Source organism: Aptenodytes patagonicus, chromosome Z (assembly GCF_965638725.1).
Source record: "Aptenodytes patagonicus chromosome Z, bAptPat1.pri.cur, whole genome shotgun sequence".
Classification (NCBI taxonomy): domain Eukaryota; kingdom Metazoa; phylum Chordata; class Aves; order Sphenisciformes; family Spheniscidae; genus Aptenodytes; species Aptenodytes patagonicus.
In genome coordinates this window covers 14,887,293-14,910,191 of record NC_134982.1, presented here as the reverse complement: position 1 = coordinate 14,910,191, position 22,899 = coordinate 14,887,293, and the positions used below count along the sequence as shown (strand labels likewise).

The window sequence follows — 22,899 nt, the reverse complement described above, 5'->3', positions numbered from 1 at the left end:
TGCAGATTTATTTAAACTTTAAAATGTGTTTTTTGTGTCACAGACTTATCTCCTCGTATTATTCCACTGCAACACTGTTTGGTTACCAGAGCTGTCAGGGACCAGAACCTTTCATCTGTGTGGACAGCTGAATATGCTCTTGATTTGTTCTTTATTGGTGGACTCATTCCAGAGGCTGTGTGGTTAACACACAGACTTGGGGACTGGAAACTGTCCGTTTCAATTGGTGTGGCTTACCAGCTGTATTGTCAGAACTCTGATGAATTCTCAAGGTAAATTTGAGCTTGGAATTAGTATACTGTATTTTGTTATTAATGTTATTTGCATGGTTTATTGTAACAAGGCATATCCTTTGCCTCAGAAATTCATATTCCCAGACTCCTAGTAGGTGTAGGACCTAACATGCTAAGATTAGTTATTTTGTCTTTAGATGTTCATTTAACAGAGCTTCATTAGACTGTCTCTGAGTTTTACTTAGTTATTAATGAACAGTTTCTTGTTATACTTTCAGACTGAAAAAGGCAGAGCGTTACCTGCCATTAAGCTTATCACCAATGCAGACTTTTCAGGAAAAGTTACAATCTTTGTTAGGGCAGCCAGTTACTTCTGAAACATCAGGATGTATTAAATACAAGCAATTCACAGGTACGTAAAATTATAAATAATTGTCTTTACTTTTCATGTTATTTCACTGCATATTCTGTGTTATACACTGTCTTAAAAAGAAACAATTACCTTGTCTTCTCCAATGTGTGCATTACTGTTACAATGTATTAAAATACTTTAATTTTATAGGGGTTTTGGTTTTGGCTTTGATCATTCTAAAAATGGACCGTATCATCAGTCTTGTCTTCTTCGTGTGTATCAGCCAAAGCCTTATTTGACTATATTTGATATTAACTTCAGTTTGGAAGAAAACTGAAGCTTCATTAAACGAAAAAAAAAAAAATGCCCTGAAGCAAATGTGAACGTATTAACAGTATGGAAAGTATCATCATACTTAAAATTAGTTACATAATGGTGTTTAATTTTTGCCTTTCCTTTCTGTTAAAGGGGGAGGTTATCTCATAGCCTGACAGCTCCATGTCCCCAGATCCAACAGCTAGCAAGGCTGAGAGTGTATTCCCAGTAGGCACATACCCAAACACACATACACAACACCTATGTACAGCTGGCCACACAGATCAACACCTACAGACAAGTTCAGCACTCATGCAAACAGCACCAACAATTCCATCCCATTTCCCTCTCTTGCTGGTCAGGATGAAGGTCTGCATATACATACCTATATGTACAATGTGGATCCCTCCAGTAGCTGGGCTTAGACCCAGTAGCTGAGTCTCCCAAGTTGCTGGTGTCTGCATATATAAGCCCCCAAAGCCCCAGCCCCACTCCGTTTTCTGGTACAGACCCACTCACAGATACCCTCTTTCCCCGACGCACACACTGTCTACACGCCCCCCACAGTAGCTGGCCTTGAATATACAATCCATCCAGTAGCTAGCTGGTCTGGGATCCTCAGTCTTTCCAGGTGCCTCACCCTTAGAGACACACACACCTGTGCACACACTGTCTTTCTGGCAGGTGGTCATGACTGCCTTGGTCCCTCCAGTATCCAAATGCCCTGGTCTAGCCCTTAGAGACACATAAGCAGGTCTCCCAGTTGTCTCTCTGGCAGGTGGCTAGGTCTTCACCAGTCCCTCCAGTCACTGCTAACTCCTGTGGTGTCACTCTTGCAAGAGCAAGATGTACACACCCCTAGCTCCCAGGACGTTTCACTTACTCGTTGTTAGTCTGACTTGATAACTTGCTAGCGCTCACACATTCACTTACATAGCCTCACTTGCTCCAGTTGCTGGCGCTATGGGCACTCAGACCCGTGGTCCCGCTCCAGCTGCTGGCACTTGATTTGACTTAACTCCAGTCTCTGCAGTTGCTGGCATCCCAGACACACAGGCTTTCTGACCCGTGGTCCTGCGCCAGCTGCTGGCACTTAAAATCCTATACACAGACACACAGAATAGAGGGTCCCTCACCCAGGAAAACAGACACGTACTGACAGGGCCCAACAGAGGTGAGGCTGCCACAACGCTATGCCATACCTTTGGTTTCTTTCCTAAAGATCTCATAATGAGCCTTGTGCAATCCCAAAAAGCTCTTCCCCTGCATCCTATCGTATGTCCTATCATTCTTGACAGTAACCCCTCTCAAGCCAAAATGTACTGAAGAGAGCCACTCCCACTGGCTCATCTTCATGGGTTTCATACCTGGACACCAGGGCTGATGGCTCTCCTGGGAAGAGCCTGGACAGAGTGTCCATTTCTCTGAGTACATAATTTGCTGTTGTGTATCTCTGGGCTTGTGGAGATGAGCCTTTCATGGGCTGATTTTTCTACTGTGAGTAGATGGGTCTAAGGTGTTATTCAGGTTCCCCCACCTGCTATTGTCTCTGTGCTCCTTTGTATGTGTGTATACGAGCTAACTTAATACTTTACTGCTGAAATTCCCCCAGTTAGCTAGATCAGCCTGTCCTTGTTTACGTTTTACAGAAAGTTTACTGGCACGTTCTCTATTCCTTACTCTCTTCTTGTGTGTTTGGAAACTATATTTCAAGTTCCTGTCAGCAGGTGGATGTTAATTAATCTTTATCTAAGCCATATGCCAAACACTGTGTAGATTCTTCTTTTGTACTCATTTCCAAGGATTTTATTTCAAACATACAGACACACATATACATGCGGTATATAACAATCTGTAAGTATGATAGGTAGTGGAAAGATTTGGCAGCAAATATTCCAAGACAAGCAGGAGGAGTAGAAATGGAAGTAGAGCAGTATAATATTATGTGAATTTCAGGAACCAATTAATGATGTATGTTAAAGGTCCTGATACTTCTAGGAGATGAGGAAAAAATGTAATAATATGTAAAAGAGATCAAACATACATTTGCCTTTCCTTGATCATCATGCTCACTGATAAGAGTTGTTATAGTCATTATTAATAGTATACCTAGTTTATAGGTATACTATTTCTTGGTAAGAATTATTTGCCAAAATTTTATGCCAAGCAAATGCATGGCTGAAAAGTTCAGTTCTCTATTAAGAAAGGCAATAACTTCCCCCTGTGGCAAAACCTAAAATTAGTAATTGAATACTATTTTCAAATGTGAGAGATCTTGAAGCAAGTAGATGCGATGTATACATTGTAATAGATGAATGCAAATTCTGAGAATGTAGCCTCATAATTTCAGAATGAAGGCCATGTATTGATTGAGTCTATTAATTTATTGGTTTCTGTGCTTAATATTTTATAGATCCTATTGAAGAGGAAGATGCAAATGTTCTTTATAGCTCAATACAGGAACTACTGAAAGCAGCTGTTATGGCAGATGCCGATATTCTCTCAGAGACATTTCAGCTTTTGATGGATTCTGCCAAGGATCTTAGCAGAAAATTGTATGGTTTAGTTCCAGATGGGCTTTATCTTCCAGCACCACCATTATACTGTCCTCAGCCAGCTTCTCTCAGTGAAGTAAGCGTGCATGATAGAAGTTTCTTGGGTCTTTGTTTGAATGTATTTATGAAATAATCATGATCTTTATTCAGGTTCCTTTCAGCTCACTTTTTCTGTCTGTTTTTTCCATGTCCATTCATTTACTTAAGTAGCACCATAGGGCTAAGAAAGTATGTGTGCCTCTGTGTTTTTTCCATAAAGGATCTATGCTCTAAAGAATAAGGGAAATATTCTTAGGAGCAGAAACAACGTTTAAGTCAGATTTCTTACTGTATATGTCCTTTCTAATTTGGAGGCTTTTTTTTGTCTTTGAATTCGCATTTTTCAGGAAGACTGCAATGACATTCTTTTAAAAATTGAGAGAGAAAGTCGTCAGAAAGTGTCAGGAGTCCTTCAGCGAATTATCTTGCTCTTCCGGGCTGCTCGTTGTTCCTGCCCTGCAGCGCAGTGGTATATTGCACAACTGAAGTGGGCAAGAAAAGTTATGCAAAAAGTAAGCATTTAACTTGTTTTTTTGTAATTTGGTTATCAGTAGTAAATATTACTGACAAGCTTGCAATTGCATTGTAGAGGCATTCAGTCTCATCTGGACTTTGATGATGTAATTTTCTTTTTTTACATGTTGTCTTCTAGTTTTACACTCCATGTTCAGTTCTTTTAGGAAACCAGAACTTAAAGATATAAGGTATCTACTTCATAGAAGTGTTTCCTTCTATGAGTTTTTCTGTACCTACTTGGTAACGTACAAACTCATTTCTTTCTCCGTTTGAAAGATACAAGCTGATTTTAGTTGGGAGTTACAGTTGCTAACCAGAAGTGTGTTCCAGATCACTTAGAGTTGTATATGTAACAGAGAACATGATGCTCACTTCAAGTAAAGTAGTCATCTTAGTGCACGGAGCTTGTAAGATCTCATTCTACTCATGTGCATTTTGTTTGCCCAGAACCAAGCTCAGAACATACTGATAAAAAATCTTTCTGTAACCTCAGGCTTTTCTTAGGTTGTTGTTACGCAGCCACTTACAGAAGGTTGACTTGCTACAGAATGGTGTACGTGTGACTGTCGGCCTTCCCTCAGCCCCCCTCCACCAGCATTCATGCAGTGATCCAGATCTGGAACTGGTCTGACTGACACATAAATATTTCCTTCTTTTTGCTTATTCCATGGTCATGCTTAATGCTGTCACAGGGAGGTGATCAGAAGTAGCAACTGAAACAGGAGGGAAAACTAGTCTGCCTTCTTTGACAGCCTGGACTGTGCTGGATTAAACTGGTTTCTTAATTGTGATCTTAGTTCTTCTTATACTTTGTTGGTCTTGTATTTCATGGTAATCATGAGTATCACAAGTACCATGCAAACAAAAGCATTTTTCGTGCCATAGCTCATACTAAACATATTCCTTTAAATGAATTTTCAGAATACAGATCTGAAGAAAATGGAAAGCAAGCTCAAGGGAATTTAACTTAGCTTGGCAGTATTCTGCTAATGACTGAGAGGCTGTACATTTAGTAGTGATACATACAAAACTTTAACTGATTTTTATTTCCATTTTGACATGCAAACAAAATTTGTTGATATGTGTATAAATTGGCAAATTATATTTAAGTAATTGATTATTTATTTATTTATTTTTACTATCTATAGATTCGAATGAAAGGATCTCTTCCTTCACTGAGTCCATTCCCAGAGACTTTGCTTCGTTACTCCAATTTCCACACTGTTTTCTATAGATCTACATCTTCTGGAGACCATCAGTTTGATGATATTACCTGTAAAATTTTAGGTCTGTGCAATATATTAGAATAATTTAGGGCTGGAAAAGAGAACACAAGTGAGAATCCACAGGTGCAAAGAAGCTCTTATTAGCTTGAAATAGTATACTGCAATGTGTGCAGGAACACGTTCTCTTTCCAGCTTTTATGTTGGTTATCAAAACTCTTAATGTGAAGGTTGTTCTGGATTGTTGTGAGTGTTACAGATCTGACAGATGTGAACAAACATGAACACTAAGTGGGACTAAACAGAGCAGAGCTCTAGCTGCAGAGCACTATTGAAAACTCAAGAATGAGTAATTTTTTTCTTTAATTACTGTTAAGATAATGTTAATTCCCTTCTTCTAGCTAAAAATCAAGCTGTTTTGTTTCATTTATTTAAATAGAATCTTACCATACTGTGTTTTGTGTCGTAGGTTGGTTCAGAGAGCTATGTGCCTTGTGTTGGATGTTCCATGTTCGTGAAAGATTATCTGACAACTGTAGGCGGTACCAATCTGCAAGGGAAAATATTAACAATCAGAAGGTAATTATATTACTACCATACTAAAGATACATTTTAATTACATAAAGCTATAAGAAGAATTCTAAAGATCTGCTGTATATTTCTGTGAGAACTCTTACTTGCTTAGTAGGACAAAATTAGCATAGTGCTATAATGTGCAGTAAGTATTTGATGCTACAGAATAGTGCTGTACATATGAACTACATCTTTTTAATAGTATTTCTGTTGGGCTTTTGCTTGGTATTTAACTGAGATAATTGCTCTTCTGGCAGTATCTCTTCAATAGTTTCTACACTTGTTGTCTAGATAAAGTATTTACTACTTTTTTTTTTTTTTTTCATTAGACGAAGTTATTTTGGGTGTTTCCTGACCAGTGTATATGTGGGGGTTTTGTGCATTAAATATACATTCGTTTTCAAAAAAGAATAATGAAAAATATTAAAATTTAATCATGTTTTCTCTACTTATACCCTCATCAATTGATGTCAGAGGTCAAGGAAGTAAAAGAAAGAAACTACTGGCATTATATTTGTCATATATTCTGTAACAGTATGGATGTTGATTTTTTTTTTTTTTTTCTCCTATCTAGTCTAGCAACTCAGCTGTCCTTATCAAAGGTTGCGCTGTTTTTAAAACAAATCCAAGTTTCTATTCACCAGAAAAATCAAGCTTCATATGAACAGGATGGTTCTGTTTCAAATAGTAGAATATTCTGATTTTTCTGTGCTTTGTGCAACATCGACAAATGAGATAGAAACCTCTGACTGTTTCAAAATAAACTGATCCATCTTAAAAGCCTCTTGGCTGGCTTAAATATCTTGCTCTCAAGAAAGAACGTATGATCACCTTAAGTCACAGTAAAATTACTTTGTGTGGTAATTCAGCATATTTAATCAGTTACAGCTATTTTAATCAAATCCTTAAGTTTTACTCTAAATGGCTGCCAACAGACTCTTCAGCAGAGTGTTAATGGAATTATTTCCTAAGTTGGTTTAAAAAAAAGCTGCTTTTTTTTTCTTGCTTTTTTTTTTTTGGTGTAAGTTATGGTCCATTGCAACCTTGATCTGTCTCCTAGCATCATATACGTCTCTGCTTGGCTGTTAAGTTAGCTAGTTTTATTTTCTGTTGGCTAGGGAAGAACCATCACAATTTTCAATATATAAATAATTTGGCTGAAATACTTTGTTCATATAAATTAATGTTTCTATAGCAAGGTGGTCTCTTTTAGGATCTGAAGAACAATGAATATGATGCCTCCACAGTTGAGCATTGTCTGAATGCAGTGGAGTGGGCTTGTCGAATGCTTCCTTTCTGCAGGTTCATGAATGTTGAAGAATTAGTTCAAGATGTAATTTTAAGTCTGCTTGGAGAATTGCCACCAGTGAAAAAGGTAAAAGACATTAAAGCTAGGACAAAAGCAATAGAGATTATCACAAATGTTTCTTCTTGTAAATGCTACTGGTTAGACTTCCTGGTAGTGTAAGTTCTGTTGGAAATTATACCTTCCTTGCGTGTTAGCTACTTGAAAAGGTACTTTATTTTTTGCAGGTGGCAGAAATTTTCGTAAAAGCATTTCCTAATCCTGAAGATATAAGGGTTCCCCTGAGAGATAAGTATCATGGTCTTCAGCAGCGACTCAGACACAGTTTTGTTAAAGGTAGTTTGCATCCTTCTTCAGGAAATACTAAACGAACTTTCTTTTTTACCCTACTTAACTAATAACTTGTGACAATACCTTCTTTCATAACCCATGTAAAACAATTATTACAGTTTTCAGTTAGACAACTTTGAGAGAGTTTTGTGGCAAATTCTGGATTTTCTTTCTGGTATGTCTATCCCAATAATAGAATATAATGACTTCTAAGTTGATGGTGTTTCTTCACTTTATCACAGTTTTTGTCTGTATTTCTAAATGGCTATAATTTACGATCATTCGAAGTTCATTCATGTCTCAATTCAAGAGAGTAAGTGGAAACTGTGAAGTTTGCATTTAAAATATCTTGGTTTTGTTTCTTTGGGTAGGTCCTGAAAGTGAAGAAATGATGTCAATTGTTATACAAGCTACTGAAAAAGTGAGAATGAAGGCCTTGAGACGTGTAATAAGGAACATAGGCCCCATAGAAATTAATATTTGGGAGCCAGCAGAAGAGGGAGCAGCAGATGATGAGGAACGCTGTTATGACAGATTCTCATTAGGCACTAGTTTAAGCAGAAGTACACTTACTGATCTTGGGAATCCTCAGGTATATAGTGATGCCGACACAGCAGATACGATTTCTGATGCTTTGCTTACTGAAGGAATGAGTGCTCAAACACCTTCACTCCAAAGGTATGGAAAAATTGCAGCAGAAAGCTTTCTTTCTGAAAAGAAAAGAAAACAAAGTTGTCTCTTACTATTGAAGTAATCTTTTTTACCAAACAGCGTAATTGTCACTTTGGGTAATTTATCAAATGACGGATTACGAATTTGCCAAGTCTTAGAACTGCCAATGTTGTATCAGTTACTATGTGACTAATATGTTCTTGAAGTGTAAATTATTATCAGCTATGACCAAGTTCATATATGATACTGCTGAGTTGCTCTCAATGTAAAAACTGTGGATTTTGCATTTGATTAATTTGCCATCTTAACATTGCATTAACGTAAATCTGGTTTTGTTAGTTTCCTGGTTTTAACAATAGAGGAAGAAAAGGAACTAATGTTGCATTTACTCATTTTCTCATGTAATTCTTCTTAAAATGGATTTTACATTCTTAATTCTTCTTAAAATGGATTTAACAGTACTTATGTTTGTTTGTTGTCTTACAGGGATCATGAACATCAGAGACAAGGAGAAATAGGTAGCGAAAATGCCACATGCAAGATAAAAGCTCTTAACTGGAAAACAAAACATAAAGACAAAGTATATGGAAAAGACATGCATAATCAATGTAATTTGCCTATAGTTGGTGCATGGGAATTTGAACGTGATGATGATGAATATGTTAATTTTTTAGAACTCTTTTTGAGTTATGTTCTTGAGAGAGACCTGATAAAGTACAATGACCTTGGAATTCCATTGCTTACTAGCTTCTCTGGACTTCTTCGAGAGCATGAATTAAACTCTCTCTTTTTTGATGTTCATACAACACTAAAACGTCGACAAGGCAAAACTAGAAGCCAAAGTGTGTTTAGAGCAGGGTCTTGCTATACTGTCACCCTGGCATCTTGCAATCCTGAAACAGTGTCTGTCTATAATGGAAACCAAAATATTTTGGAAAATCCAACCATTGTACAGTCCATTGTACAGACAACAGAACCTTCTGTGCGTAACTTAATGAAAGGACTTAATGAAGGATTATTTGGTTTAAAACACAAGTCAATGTATAGAGCTCAGAGTGACAATCAAGAAGTCACTTTTGCACCAGCAAGCCAGACCTTTCCTAACCATACTTTCTCTAGCCTTCAAACCCAGCCAACTTCTAAATACATTTACAAAACTGTTGATGTAGTTGATACTGTACCAGGAGAAGAACTAGCTATAGAATTGATGGGTAAATTGAGCAATATTGCAAAATTGCTTGAGTGGATGATCAGATGGTCTGATAAAAGACTGCTCTGTGGTTCCAATAAACAAGACTCCTTAGACGAGATTCTCCCAATGATACATGTGAAAACATCAGCAGCTGCTGTCCTTACTTCTTTATGGCTGTTAGAACAGTTATACAGAGATGGATCTCAAGCAGAGAGCATAAAATTTAAGGTAAGAAAAAGGATGGGACAAGTGTTGATGAAATGTGTGAGTTAGTTATGCCAGTAAAGAAAATCACATACATCTTTCATCTCATAGTTCTGTTCTCAGTAAAACCTGGAATATTGATTAATAGCCTGTCTTTTAAGGGTTACTAGGAAAAGAGAAACATTCCAGGAATACTGGAATTCTGTCTGTAGGAAGACTTTGGTTGGAGATTAAAGTTCTCTTTGGAAGTCCTGTTTAAAATCCAACTCATTTACCTAGATACCACATTATTTGAGCAAATTCCTACAAGTTAGGCCATTGTGTCTAGTTTTAGACATCATCTTTAAAGAAACCCAGTATTGGAGATAAAGTATGGAAAAAGAAGACAAAGAATAAAATAGTTTACCTGGGGAGACTTGAATTTAGATTCATTTATCTTTGAGGACAGTGCAGATACAGTCTGACTGAAGTATTTAAACAAGTTAAAGATTGGTGAAAAGTGAATTTTGAATTTCTATCTAGCACTGTTACACACAGTTGGAGAATGTATGTTAATATAAAAGAAGAGATTTGCCAGAAGAACCTGATGTGTATTGCTTTATTTTATATTTAGGGACAGCTGGATCACTTAATCCTCTTTAAGTCTACATGAAAGCCTTTGAGGGGAGAGGGTTGTGGGGGTTTGTCTGAGAAGGCTTTTCTCCCAGATGAAAAGAGATTTTTGTCTTGGTTTTGGTTTGTTTTTTCTGTTTTCTGACAAGTGCCACCTGTATTTTACTTACAACTTACTGCCAAAATCTTGTGCATGCATCTAACTGCATGATTATGTATGGCTTTTTGCCTCTCATACTGTCTTCAGTGATAATAATTTAGAGTAGTTTAATACCAGTTTTGTATTGCGGTTGATGAAGGCCAAATCTTACTGTATATCTTTGTATAGAGTATATTTAATTGTCACATAGCATCTTCGACAATTGACGGTCAATTGACGCTGACAAATCTCTCTTACGTTTCCTTTGGGTAATTCAGAGGTAATTGCTTCACTTAATGCAAAAAGGGGCAAAACTCAGGTTCCACAGGCAACTGTAAATACAGAATTTCTCAGATCTATAATAAAGGATATGAAGTTAAGCATAAACGTACTATGTGGTATCGTTGGAGTCATAAACATACTATATGAAATCGGAGTTTTTTTAAAGTATTAGGTATCTTTTTTTTAAGTAGCGAATTTTCATCATCGTCATTGTTATTATTATCATTATTATTATTAGGGTCTGGATAATCAATATCTGAAAGAATTTGTATCTCCATCGGAAACCCAGTCTAGGACAGAGAAAGAAAGTAGTATGGATGAAGGCTCTTCCATGGTGGCCAGTCCTCCACTTGACGTCCAGAGCGTACAAGCCTATGATGATCTTTGTGAAACCAGTTTTGGGTAATTTTTTTTTCTTTTTTAGCCTAAGAACTCTAGTTGGTCATAATTGCTCAGCTAAGCAGCATGTCAGTATGAAGAGTTCTGCTGTTATTACATGTTATATACATGTTTAATTTTGAGTGCAAAGTCAAACTGATGCATACTGTTTACAGCTGCATGAAGCAGGTTAAATATTCTCCATCAGCAGACATACTTCTAGGTAGAAAACAATGCAGCTGTTGCATATGAAGTGAATTGTACATGGTTGTTTATGAACTTAGTGATGTGGAAATGGAATCTAGATTTCTGATATAGTTGGTATCATGGTTTTATCAAAGAATTCAGATAACTTCCACTCTCTTTAGTGTAATTTTGCTTATATTGAGATGAGAGTTCACAACGTTACAGATCCACGGAAAAATAAACTAATCTAGTTATGTTCATATGTGTGCATGTCAGAAAAATAGATGGAAAAGGCAGTAAATATTTTATTTGTTAATATCTTACACAGTTCTGGAGATGGTGATTCCTTAACCTGCAGTCCTTTGTGACATTTCATCTGCTGCTGCACTAAAGAAACAAAAGATCTTTAGTATTAGTATTTTGAGACATTATTGTGTGTCTTCTCTGACAAGAATGTTTTTTTTTTTAATAAAGGAAGTTTCTGTGAGGGAGATAAATGGAATCTTAACCAGATGATTTTGAAGTCATGGTGTAGTTTGTTTTCCATTTTTGGTAAATCGTATGTGTTGGTTACGTTTTTCTGGAAACAGCCTATCTGAAAGACTGTACCATTAATGTCACTAAAAAAATCAACAGCTATACCGAAAAAAAATATTAATCTTGGTTTAAGTGAAATTCAGAGAGAAAATTTACATGAACATTGATTATATCACAGTAGTGTTTATTATATAGTTATGCGCTAGCCTGCAGTCTGAGAGGAACAGCATGCTTAAACTAAGTCAGATACTTATATTACTTCTATTGTTGATTACCTTTTGTAATTCCAATTACCAGAATGTCTACAAAGTCAAAATACTTTGATAAGAAGGAAATTAATCATGGGAATTATTCTGTACCTCATATGACTGAAGATTTTAGTGAAGTGGGACCATTTGTTCAGGAGGAGTTAGATGTAACATCAGAAAGTGGAGGTTTGTTTTTGTGGTGTATCCTTTTACTATGGTCTGACATATAAAACAGTAGTTGTTTTTATGTCCCCCTGTTTATTTAATTAAAAAATGGAAATAAGTTTTCATTTTGTATTATTGTAGGTATTTTATAACTAAATTTCATACAATTGTTTTCTCAAGACTTTCTGATCAGTTTTTCACTTATGTAACTTCTTTTTGCTATAGAGCTAGGACAGTGTGTATTAACATATTCTCATTTACTTTCATTCAAAAAATACTCATGCGACTGTGTAAAATATGATTTGAAAACTGTAAGAGCTGAGTATGCATAAGTTAAGTTTATCATATTTCTACCGTGAAAATAACATGAAAAATAAGTTGTTGGTTTGTTGTGGGTTTTTTTTCTGGTGCATGCATCGTCACTAATAATAACACAGATTTTGAATTTACTGAGAGATCAACCCCTTTCTCCTTGCTAGGGAAGAAGTGGACTACTGTGACCCGTTGACAGAAATCACATAACAGTGTGGTATGTCATGTAGCTTTCTGATTTAGAGTAATTGTGTTTGTTTTGTAGAGTTCCTTGAAGAGCCATATGAAACTCCAAAGAGCTCCAATAGCTCTGTCAAGATCAAACCTGTAGAACATCAAAGAGGAAAGGCAAGTTACCATTTTGTATAGAAGCACCAAATTGTTATGAATACTCTTTTCAAAATATCCTGAATTCCTCAATATACTTCAGAAATTGAAGGCTTAAGGCGTTTAGGATTGGTGAATTTTTTCCCCTGCTTAAATCAATAATAAAAGTCACAAGTAATTAAACAGTAGTAAAGTGAGATCTGCTGTGAGCACTTTCGAAAACTGATTTGTTGTTTGTAAAACTAAATGTGTGTATACCTGTATATATAATATATATAATTATATATATAAATCATTTTAAATATATATAATGTGTAATACTACATATAAATATATAAGTTTATGTATGCACACATATATACAAAAACATGTAAATTAAACAAAAAAAACCAACAGATGGTCTTCTGGTTAATAGACCAAATTCTTATGTGTATTTTGTTATACTAGAGAGCTGTATTAACAACTTTTTTTTCTTCAAAAATGTGTGCTTTCTCTGAAGTTGTCACAGGTGATTAGGTAGAGATTCTACCACTTGTTTACATGCTTGCTTGTTTTTAAATTAAATGTATAAAGGTGTTTATTTTGTTCCTGTCTGAAAACTCAATCTGGATCTGTAAACAAGCCTTGTTCTTTCATGCATCATCTTTGGTTATAAGTCTCCTTTCTTTGAAATTGGCTAAGAGCTATTATGCTGAAATGCGAATTGCCATAGCATTGCTTTACTTGCCTGTAGTACTCTAGGTTCAGTGCTGTTAATGGGATTAGAAACAATAAATGTATTGTGGTCTTCAATTCTATAGTGCATTTTACTGTAGTGAATCTGTGGCACACGTAAAATCCTGAATTTGTTTCAATTTCTTAGTTTGTAAATAGTTTGTGTATAATAGGGTTTCCACATTTTTGTCGTTACCTAGGAGGTGTGAGATTAGCAGAGTATATTTCCAGGGTACTATATGGATATGAATTTGTAAATAAAAACTCATAATAATGACTTAGAAAGAAGCTCAGATGAATCTCATATCTCATTATTTCTCACTTGTAGCTGTCCTCTGATATGTATGTCATTCTGATTATTTTTCAGTCAGATTTTTTCAAGTGGCTGATAAATCAAAAGTATGTTTGCCTTAGGCTAATAAAATAAAACTTTATTGAAGCAGAAGGGGGACAGAAAAATTTGCAAGTTCAGATGCCTCTTTTTATATTACAGCACGTCTCCATTTCAGATGTAGATAGTCCCCAGGAAGACCAAAAGGTGGAAAAAACAAAGGAAGGAAAGGGTGAACAGAATGCGTGAGAGACTTTTTTGTTGTTTTAATTTCTCTTTTAACTTTGTTTAAAAATTTAAAGTAGTTTTGTTAATTATGGTATCCAGTGAAGTCTCAATGGGTTCTTGCAGCTGTTTATAGCAACAAACTCATAGTTTGAAACAAGAGTTCAGTCATCTCCTATTCACATATACAGGCATTTCACATATACAAAGTGCGGGGTGGATGAGTGGTTACTTTAGTAATGATCAAATAGAAGAGGCATGGTGTGAGGGAAGGTGTATTTTATAGCTGGGTAAAGGATAGAGAATAACTGGAAAAGCTTTCAGATACACAATTACTTCCCCAGACTTGAAATAATAGGAGCAGCATCTTCAGGCTAAATACAGGTGGAGAGCTGTTATTCTAGGAAACTTAATAGTTGATTTGTTACACAACATAGAAGAAAGAGAGGTTGGTGTCTAGGAAGCAGAAGGTGAGATAAAAACGGATATGGGCAAACAGCTTGTTAGCTCCTGAAAGAGGGAGGGAAGTATTTTACACAACTTAAGAAATTTACTTCATTATAATCTTTTTAAAATTTTATGTTTTAAAATATCTCTACATTTATAATATATTTTATATAAAATTACAGAAACAGTCCATAAACCTGATTGTCACATCATCTGTTTGAATAGATTACTGCTCAGGTTGATTTCTCCTAAGTTTTTCAAGGGAAGAATATCTATATTCTGTAAACACAGGGTTTGTTATATTTACCATGATGAATCTTGGTCTTTTGAGATTTTTTCATTTGTTTTAATGATAGAAAAATACCAACCTATTTTTATTATTTCAATTAGCTTTTTTTTCTTGGATCCACCAAATTTGTTTGTAGTAATGAAACCTTTTCCTCTGATATACAGTGCCTGAATGTCTTAATATTTAGAAAGTCTTACTAATTATGATGGCATATAAATAAATACTCCTGTGTATATATGATGTTTGTGGAAAACTTGTAAGTGGCTTAATTTAGGAAGATTTAGAATCCTCTACTATTTTAAACTAATATATTTTTGTTTTGAAAGAAACAAAAGTAACTATGCATAAGGTGCCTCTCAAAGATTCCTTATGATACTGGCTTTTCTTTTTTAGGAATGCAGATTGCGATGGTATTAACAGTATTGCTTAAATTAAATTTTCTCTTCTTTTGTTAACTCAGATCAACCTCTTTTTTGCCTGCTGTTTGTGTTGAATAGCCAGAACCTTTTCAATACTTCTGTTTGAGTCAGTTTCTGATTGCTAGGGAGACAAAGCATGAACGTCAATATTTGCCAGCTCAAATTGCAGTGTAATGCAGTAATTGAAGCAATGCAGATCAGTATAGCTCTGATCAGGTGGCTTTCAGGTATTTTTATCTCATACTAATTAAGATACTTTTTCAGGAGGTGTTTTATATTTATACACACATATATATGTATATAAAATGAAAATAAACAGCATAACAAATCACTGTAGTATTTACAATACTAATTTTTCTCTTTCTTTATAGCATGACTGAGGTTGTTACTAGCACCATTTCTCACTCAAACTCTCTAGAACAAGATGCAGAAGTTCCCAGGTAAGATAAACCTATAATGTTTTATATAATAAAAAATGGACTACCTCTACTAAATTTTCAGTCTGAAATAACATTATGTGTAGATTTGATTACAAAATATTTGCAGGTATACTATATTATACCTGCAAACTGTAGTACTAAGTAGCCTTTCCTGAAACCTTTTTGTACTGTAATCCTTGAAGATCATGTACTCTTGCGTGTTGTCCAGAATATCGCATGAATATTAACATGTTAATTCAGAGCTATCAGATTTCAAGAGAAGTGACACTTTTGTTTTCTGGTTCCAGACAAATCATTATAATTATATAATATTACTATAGAAGATATATTGTTACATAAACATCTAAACAATAGCATTATAAACTTATAATCATATTTTTATAAAATTATTAAAATGTGTATGTCATACAGCAACTGCTAGATACCCATAAACATATACATAATATTTCTATGAATAGGAAGAAGGTTGGAATTGGGAAAAGGGGTCAGGAGTCGACCTCTGGCTTTCACTTCTAGAACAGTCCTCTATGAGTTTTTTCAGTTTAGAGGAAGATCTGAAGTATGCATCCCTTTGGATTCTGTTTTTGTGTGTCTCTTGCCTCATTTCATTCTTGAGTTTTTCATGCCAGCTTTTTTAAAAAAAATATTTCTCCAACTTTTAGGGTTTCATGCCATGCTTACACATTCTAATTGTCTTTCAAAAGATTTCCCATGCCCCTTCACACCTATTACATATCCAAAACCTTTTCAGTATTACTCATTAGCCATTGCTTTATGCTTCTTCTATTATGCTTCTATTTCTTTACATGCTTGGAGGCCATCCTGTTCAGTTGTCAAAAATCCTCCAAAGGTTGCCTGTACCCATAGCAATGTCAGCATTTTTCTTAAATAGAGAAATGTCTCTTGGGTCAATTTCTTTTGATGTAGGTAAAGTCCTTCAGTTTCTTTATAACTTAATGTAAATTCTAACCTTCTCTTCTTCATTTGAGGACTTCATCTACTTAATAGTCTTTACCTACTGTAAGATCTATTATCTCTGTGAGAAAATTGAATATATTGTATTACCTGGTATATGTTATTTTAATTTTGTTTTCTGATCTGAAATTTTGTTGTTGATTTTTAATTCCAAATATATAAAGGCACATTTAATTTTTTAAATGAAAGTGAATCTGCCATCGCTCTCATTTCAGCTAATAATGTCCTTCTCCATTTTCCGTCAGCTGTTTGGTTTTATGACTAACCAGGCCCTCTTTCTGTCAAGTCATTGTTTTCTGCCAGTATCTCTAGTGAAGATAACATTTCAGATACCCTTGTGACTAAAAAATTGGATAGATCTTAAGTCTTTAATACTGTTTTTCATTCAGTATATTAGGAAGCATTAGGAAAAAGATGTCATACATGCTCGCCAATGAAGATTGTGTAGTGTTAATTATTAAATTGTTCCTATAAATTAATTATGCTTTAGAAAAATGAAAATATCTTTAATTTTCTGGATTGATTTAAGGCAACCTAGTATAGGTGTTCTGAACTATGAATGTTTTTAATAGATTTGTTCTTTTCCTTCTCTTCTCAAGTAACATAAAGATTTCTTTAAGTGATGGACAGCCTTCTCAGACTGTTGTGTCAACTATGTCAAGTGTTGCCTCCAATACTTCCATTGGTGCAAAGAAGCAAGAAGTCAAGAAAGAAGTTCCTACAGAAGAGAAACTAAACACATCAGAAACTGTCAGGCAGATGCTCCAGGATGAAATGTTTAAGTTAGTTCAGGTGAGAGCATCTCATTATTGAAAATAGTGTTCACAGTATAAACTGCGTTATTTAAAACAGTGGGGATAATTGCTGTTTTAAAGGTATTCTCTGTGTGATTGTTTTTGAAAGAGATTTCCAGTTCCACGTAAACTACCGTGAAAACTTATTTTAGACTTAACTCTTGCTTTTGACTCAAGAAAATGAGTTATATAATAATAAAAGTTTGAGTATGTTCACATAATGCAGGGTGCTCTAATAGTATAGATTAGGAAAAATTCTGAAGCTGTAATAACTTTGCAGCTATACTAGGATTTAGTTTTTGTTAGTACATTGAGGCAATTCTGTGTGACCTTACATTTACTCAAACTTCACAAAAAAAGTGAAGGAATCTGTCTTGCTTTAGCATAACCTGTCTGTGGCAGGTATTTAATGTTATCTTAAAAGAAAGTCCGGTACAATAAACAATCATAGAAGTGAATCATTATTGAAACTTTGGGATGTTGTTTATTTTGTCACCTATATTAACAGGATAATGAACAGTTATAACATGGCCTAGACATAGAATTTTTGATAAGATTCCTGTTAATGTTGTTTACTGTGTTAACTTTGTGTGTGTGTGTATTCAGCTACAGCAAATCAACTTCATGAGTTTAATGCAAATAGTGCAGTCATCCTTTGCCAACCTGCCAAATGTGCAACAAATTTTGCAACAGTATCAATCTGTTCACCTGGAAGGAATGCAGCCCCCACACACTGCGGAAGGCAATGGCTCTCTAGAAACACAACTGCCCACTCAAGAAGATAAAGGAAAACCAGCTCAAAAGAACTTTGATTTTCAACCAAGGAATAGTTTAAGAGATGAAAGCAACAATGGCCATATAAAAGTAGGTATATCAAAGTGTCATTTATGAAGACTGTTCTGTATATCTGATATGTTATCTGTCCTGGTAAATTAGGAAATGTTTTTGTAGTGATTGCTGTAGATAAAAAAGATTTATACCATTTTTGTGCATATTTAGTGCATGGTTGCTATTTCAAGATAGTCGTAAATGCTGTTTTGTTTGCTTTTCTGATTTAGAATCATCTGGATGTGAATGTTTCTTTAAGCCTATTAGAAAGCCACAGCAGAGATACAGGATTTATGCCACTGTCTCAAGATTTGCATTCTTCAGCACCTGCTAAACCGCTTCATCTCCTAGCTCCTTCCTCAGACATCCAGAAAACACCCAAGCTTATCCCTGTTGAAAAAAACCTGAATTACTCAAATGGATTTCCTTTGCTTAAGCTTGAATCAGGTTATCATTTAAAACCAGCATTTTTACATCCAATAGAAATGTCATCAGCTTTTGCTAGACCACCCCCAGTACCACGAGTAGCTTGGAGTTCATCAGATTCCTTATGGAACCAGCAGTCATCATACACACCAAGAAAGAGTAAGTCAGCAGCAGATTTGAACATGAGTAGATATGACCCTGAGATCCCAAGGCAAATGCATGAGGAAGAGAAAAGATGGGCAGAATCTGTGCATAAGGGACCTCCCAAACACCTGAATCTAGATCAGTATGAAAGACAGCAAGAAGTTTCACCTCGGCAGCAGTTCTCTGCAAATGCGGATATGGACAAAGCACTGATCACTCAGAACCTGGCTGGTATTCCACTGTTGCACTTGCAACTTGACCCAGTACCTAGACTCCCATCAGTTGTAAGACAGCCAATCTCTACTACTTTAATACCTGTTAAACCTGTAACAAAGGAGACTGACTGCAGAGAAACACTACAGCACGCAGGAATATCACTACTCCATGCTAATTTACCTCAAAAAAAGAAGGTACTGGATTTTAATAATATCTTTTTCTAAGCTGTAGGGTTTTGTCGGCTTCATGGTTTCTTATTCATCAAAAATAAGTTAATGTTTCCAAAGTATGGAATTTGGAAGTGTTCAGCACAGCTACCAGAAGAGATCTGCAACTAAGGTACCTCCTTATTGGCATGTCAATGTGAGGCAAGCTGCAAGCTTGGAAATGTTTTTAACAACCTTAGATTGATTCCACATTCCATAGTTCATTAACATTCGGCCCATTAATAATGATTGTAAGGAATTTACTATTTAAAATACTGGATAATATTTATATGGTAAAAAATAGTTTTTACAGAAATTTAAATAGAATTATTTACAGAAATACAAAGAATGCAGTAAGAAATCCTATTTTGTAAGCGCAGAAATGGAATGCTAAAAAGCTTGGTAAGAAAACCTTATCTTCTGGATGTCAAGAACTTGACATTTTGAAAAATGTTGTTCTGGTAGACTCTCATATGCTTCCCATTCCAGTTGAAAAGAATGGAAACATTTTTCCTTGAAAGCTGCTGCTTCAGTTCTTGTCTACATTGCACGGTTCCTACCTTCATACTCAACTACATACATTAGAAATGCAAATACAAGTGAAATACATTCTCTGGAGAAAATTAGTATCTTTTAGTTTACTTTCAGAAAATAGTTTACACATGTACACATTAGCTGAGATTCTGGTCTAATGCTGTTAATACTACATTTTCACTTTCTCCACAAATTGCTACAGCAATTGTGTTTGTGTAACTGCGATCCAAACTGGACTTGCTCCGTTCATCCAGTCTGACTGGGGTTCCCCTCTCTGTTTTCCTTTATCATTGTTTCATTTTTGCTTCTTTCTCTCTCTGAACACTTTCAGGCACCAAAACTCATTCCACTTCAGGATCTCATTGCATTTGAGCAACGCCACCAGCATCATACAGTGCCCAGTACTTCCTTTGGACAAGACCAAACTGAACCTATCCAGTTACTAAAAACTGATGTTGAACCATTTGAACTAAGAGATGTGCAGAGTAATAGAAAAAGGCAAGCCAAACTTTTAAAGTGGGTCTTCATTTTGAAAGACTTACTGGTACACTATACTTCTAGCTTTGAAATCAATGGGAGTTTTTACAACAGCTTCAAATGAAGTGGGATTGGTTATAATTCTATTGAAGAAGAATAAAATAGCAAATATTAGTAAAGACACAGCAGGAGAAGTATAGCATTAGGGTATGAAAGGGGTTGTTGCTGTTGGCAGGCTGATAGGAAGAAGATTCAAGGGGAAATGTTTTTCATACTGGTATCTGTGGTTTAAAGTCTTGTCAACTGGCTGTTTGCTATATACTGTTTATGAAATGCTTTGCTGCTTACACAATGAATCTTAATAGGCTACTGCCTGCGCTGCATATCGTCACTGTTAGTAGTAATCTTCAAGAAGGAAAGGGTTACGCTCTTTCAGTATAATTCAAGATATAGGCTCTGCTTCTGAATCTAGACAGTGATTAGTAAAATTCGTGCTGAAGGGCTGTTTTATTTTGTTTTGCTAGGTATATTATTAATGACTTTTGAAATTTGATTTATACTGTGTTAATTGATTGCACAAGCAGTTACAACAGTTTGTTTAAGCGGCATGCATATCTTTGTTCAGTTCTTATGTAATGTCAATAGGTTCCTGACGTTTCACAGATCTGTGTTTTCCATGGAAGAGTTAACGGCATCATTGCATCTAGAACAGAACACTTGCTTCTGATTATGATGCTTTTAACTCTGGCAGTTGGGAACACAGACTCTAAGAGGAGTTTTTCACTCTTAAGGTGAAAAACGATATATAAGTAACTGCAGCTGGAGTTTAGCTGTTTTGATATTTTCAGCTGAAGTGCTTGAAGCTACAATTGTCATCTTACAATCTACTACCATAAAAGAAAATTTGCCACTTTTTTAGTAAAATAGTTAATTAGAAAGTTTCAACGATAAGAGGTTTGTTTCTTGCTGAAGTGTTTCTTATAGATTCCTTACAGGCATTTTGTGTAGTAATGATTATTTTATTATACACAAAATATAGATGTGGAATGTTATGTAGTTTGTAATATTTGATATAAATAGCTTATTAGATAATTAACAAATTTTGGTGCAATTGTTCAGTATTTTTGAGTTCCTACAACAATTTTATGTAGTTTTCTGGTAGGCAAAAGTAGTGCTTTGAGCTGATCTGCATGCAACAGTTGTGTTTGTCTTTTCCACCTTTATTTCAGTGTATATTTCTTAATAGTGATTTTTCTTAGAAAAAAGTGATAGGTATTTTTATTATTTCAGTGCAGTTCTTATTTTTTATTTGTAATTAATATATTGACAGACAAAAGAGGCGTGATAAGACACAAATGAAAGAGAAGGAGGAAAAGAAGAAACCAAGTGTGTCCTTCTGCCCAGATGACTCCATCATCAGTGATACAGTGATGGTTGTTGAATCAGGGACTGGGGTATAGAAAAATGTTTTCTTCTTTGCCTTTTTCCATTCAAGTATTAACAGTAAAGAAAGAAGCAAGAAACTGTAAACCAAAAAAATCATAGAAATCTCTTCTAGGCTCTAGCCTAGAAACAGTATACATCTTTCATTCATATACTTGCATTTCCTGTAAACAAGAGATTTACTTTTATAAAGTATTCCAAGGTTGCTTTTGTTTCTCCTGGGACATGAACTTGTCTGTTTTGATAGGATATTTGTCTGTATGTACATTTAAAGTAAATATATACACAAACGCTACTTGCTTAAAAAAAATAAATTATGTTTAGCCTAGCAGTAACGCTAGGACAAATGACCCAAGCATTACTCTTTTCACATGAGGCTACTTGATGACAATATAAGAGTAAGGATGGAGAGCACGAGGTGTCAGTTTTGTCTCAGCCAAGAAACTGAGAAGAGAAAGTCTTTGTCAAGCTGGGTTTTGATTTATGCACTTCTGCTGTTTGTTTGCCTAGGCCTTTTTGGTATCTTTTAACATATTCGGGGGTTATTCTTGCAAGTACTATATTTAAAGCTAGAACACTGTGAGATTTAAAGCTAGATCACTACCCAGAGCAGCAGGCTCTGTTACTGGTCCATACTATATCTTCTTTGAGACTTCCCTGTCCAGCAAAGCAGCTGGAGACCCTCAGCAGCCCTGGGAGATGTTAATTATGGTACAGCAGATATAGCATATACTGGAAGAAGAATAAGGAATTTGTGTTACTGCAGATCACCCCAAGGTACATATGGGAAAGAATGTTACATAGTCAGTAATTCCACTAAGTTGGAATGGATCAGAAGAATTAAAAAAGGGGGTAAGAAAACTGTTACAATGATTTTTTTTTTTTTTTCCCCCCCAAATCATTACTCAAAGGAGGTATATTGGAAAGTTAACAGCATCAAGAAAGCCTTTAATTGGCATTGGAACTATTTTTTAAGATAATTCTTTTTCTCCTTATATTAGGATCAACAAGCAAAATCTACATCTTACCTTCAAGATGATGTTTTCATTTCAATGGGCAAGTACACGTCTTTTAAATGCTTTGAGTGCTGAAATAAAATAAATCAAGGAACAGAAGTTTGTTAGGTTTCAAAAGAAACCTCTGTAGTCATCAAGATGTTAAAAACTCAAATTGTGTAGTCTGTGGGCAATACAGCATAATGGCTTATGGGATCTTTCCCCAGAAAATTAGGAAAACCTTTCAGGATGTACAACAGATACTCAGTCTTTTTTGGGGAGGATTTTTTAGGGGATTGG

The 22,899-nt window shown here is 35.3% G+C and overlaps 1 protein-coding gene across 1 annotated transcript in view; it reads left to right on the top strand.

Moving 5' to 3' along the window:
- The window catches only part of CPLANE1 (ciliogenesis and planar polarity effector complex subunit 1), a 66,578-nt gene that overhangs the window by 24,693 nt on the left and 18,986 nt on the right, over positions 1 to 22,899 (top strand). The window contains exons 18-38 of the mRNA XM_076361818.1: positions 44 to 272; positions 512 to 645; positions 3,314 to 3,531; positions 3,842 to 4,006; positions 5,159 to 5,297; positions 5,703 to 5,812; positions 7,020 to 7,181; positions 7,340 to 7,448; positions 7,814 to 8,120; positions 8,601 to 9,534; positions 10,782 to 10,945; positions 11,942 to 12,078; positions 12,635 to 12,717; positions 13,904 to 13,986; positions 15,493 to 15,561; positions 17,136 to 17,328; positions 17,937 to 18,194; positions 18,389 to 19,138; positions 20,016 to 20,182; positions 21,492 to 21,615; positions 22,606 to 22,660. Of these exons, the coding sequence (XP_076217933.1) occupies positions 44 to 272; positions 512 to 645; positions 3,314 to 3,531; positions 3,842 to 4,006; positions 5,159 to 5,297; positions 5,703 to 5,812; positions 7,020 to 7,181; positions 7,340 to 7,448; positions 7,814 to 8,120; positions 8,601 to 9,534; positions 10,782 to 10,945; positions 11,942 to 12,078; positions 12,635 to 12,717; positions 13,904 to 13,986; positions 15,493 to 15,561; positions 17,136 to 17,328; positions 17,937 to 18,194; positions 18,389 to 19,138; positions 20,016 to 20,182; positions 21,492 to 21,615; positions 22,606 to 22,660 (4,590 nt within the window). The remainder of the gene's footprint in view (positions 1 to 43; positions 273 to 511; positions 646 to 3,313; positions 3,532 to 3,841; positions 4,007 to 5,158; positions 5,298 to 5,702; positions 5,813 to 7,019; positions 7,182 to 7,339; positions 7,449 to 7,813; positions 8,121 to 8,600; positions 9,535 to 10,781; positions 10,946 to 11,941; positions 12,079 to 12,634; positions 12,718 to 13,903; positions 13,987 to 15,492; positions 15,562 to 17,135; positions 17,329 to 17,936; positions 18,195 to 18,388; positions 19,139 to 20,015; positions 20,183 to 21,491; positions 21,616 to 22,605; positions 22,661 to 22,899) is intronic.